Source organism: Priapulus caudatus, unplaced genomic scaffold (genome assembly GCF_000485595.1).
Source record: "Priapulus caudatus unplaced genomic scaffold, Priapulus_caudatus-5.0.1 Scaffold851, whole genome shotgun sequence".
NCBI lineage: Eukaryota > Metazoa > Priapulida > Priapulimorpha > Priapulimorphida > Priapulidae > Priapulus > Priapulus caudatus.
In genome coordinates, this window is record NW_014577912.1 from 66593 (window position 1) to 68420 (window position 1828).

The 1828-nt window shown below is 47.8% G+C and overlaps 1 protein-coding gene across 1 annotated transcript in view; it reads left to right on the forward strand.

Moving 5' to 3' along the window:
• LOC106813975 (solute carrier family 13 member 2-like) overlaps nucleotides 1-1828 on the forward strand; it is a 28045-nt gene that overhangs the window by 24719 nt on the left and 1498 nt on the right. The window contains exons 10-12 of the mRNA XM_014818231.1: nucleotides 90-208; nucleotides 503-664; nucleotides 1520-1657. Coding sequence (XP_014673717.1) covers nucleotides 90-208; nucleotides 503-664; nucleotides 1520-1657 — 419 coding nt within the window. The remainder of the gene's footprint in view (nucleotides 1-89; nucleotides 209-502; nucleotides 665-1519; nucleotides 1658-1828) is intronic.

The following is a 1828-nucleotide window of genomic DNA, read 5'->3' on the forward strand; positions in this document are numbered from 1 at the left end:
CACACACACACACACACACACACACACACACACACACACACACATACACACACACACACCACGTCAGCGCTTACGATGTACTGTTACAGACACGTCATCGGCGGGTCCAAAGCCGGCCATCTTGGATTGGAAGGCCCTGCAGGTTAAACTGCCCTGGGACGTCGTTTTCCTCATGGGCGGAGGCTTCGCGTTGGCGAAGGGCGTACAGGTTAGCATGCTACAAACGACGGTCAATGACAGTCTAGTCTTACTGTTTGCCAGAAACTATCACACTATGCAAGCGCTCGTTTAAAATTAATAACAGTTATAATAATAATAATTATGATGATGATGATGATAATAACAATAATTACAATATTATTATTATTATTATTAATAATAATTATTATAATACTAATCTCAATATCTAATTTATAATCCGTATTCTGTCGTTGTCGTCGTCGCCTTTGTCATCATCGCCACCATCGTCGTCGTCGTCGTCGTGGGTGTGTCCGTCGAACAGCAATCGGGACTGAGCGCGTGGGTGGCGGCAGGTCTAGATCAGCTGAGCGGCCTGCCGAACTGGGTTGTCGTTCTTGTCGTCTGCATTCTCATCGCTTCCATCACAGAGGTCGCCAGTAACACAGCCACCGCCAACATCATGCTGCCGCTCATGCCCAGCCTGGTGAGAGACGGGGGAGGGGGAGAGGGGGAGAAGGGGAGAGGGGGAGAGGGGGAGGGCAAAGGGAGGGGAAGGGGACATGGGGAGGAGGAGGGGAGAAGGAGTGGGAGAGGAGGGTCGCCAGCAACACAGCCACCGCTAACATCATGCTGCCGCTCATGCCCAGCCTGGTGAGAGACGGGGGAGGGGGAGAGAGGGAGCAGGGGAGGGGAGAGGGGGAGAGGGAGGAATAGGGGGAAGGGGAGGGGAGAGAGGAAGAAGGGGGAAAACACTCTCTGTGAGTTCTACGTTGTCTGTTGTTGGCGAACGTGAAAGAAAGTGACACTACAGCTGGAATAGTCATCAGGAACACGAATAGTCAGCATTTATTACGATCCTAACACGGTTATTGCGCGTATGAACTAGGTATAGTAAGCAGCAACCTAGGCAACCTAGCCTGTCCTCTCCTTCTATTACACCACGTTAAATTGACTACGTCACGAATGTTCTATGGTGTATATTTAAAGATTTGTCGCAATTTTTTTACATTAAAAGTAAGTACTAACGGGACTAAATGTATCGTCAAATTCTTACCTGATAAGATTGTTTCTCAACTAGTTAAAAATCCAAAAAACCTGGACGATTTGATATTATGATCCTGACATTAATTGCTTGCTAAGGGCTATGTTTGAGTCAAGAGTGTATGTTTACATCGAACAATATAGTAAAATAGGAAGTATAATGCAACAATTTAACCATAAAAAGGGAACAGAATTACTTACATTTTGTGAAAAAGTGGAAATTTTTGTTATTTATACTTTTACTATTTACGGTGACGTAACCACGTTCATGTAGCATTCCGTACTGTTTCCTCGGCAGGCGATTACTATGAACGTACATCCGATGTTCCTGCTATATCCGGCGACGATCGCAGCCTCGTTCTCGTTCATGCTTCCGGCAGCGACCCCACCCAATGCGGTGGTGTTTGCTTCCGGCGTTCTGAAGGTTTCCGACATGGTGAGTGAACCGGTCCCACGGCTGGACACTGGTCTTCTCTCCTCAGCCTCTCTGCCCTCTCTATCTCTTGCTCTCTCTCTCGCTCTTTTACGCGCGCTCTAACTCTCGCTCTCTCTCTCTCTCTCGCTCTCGCTCTCTCTCTCTCTCTCTCTCTCTCTCTCTCTCTCTCTC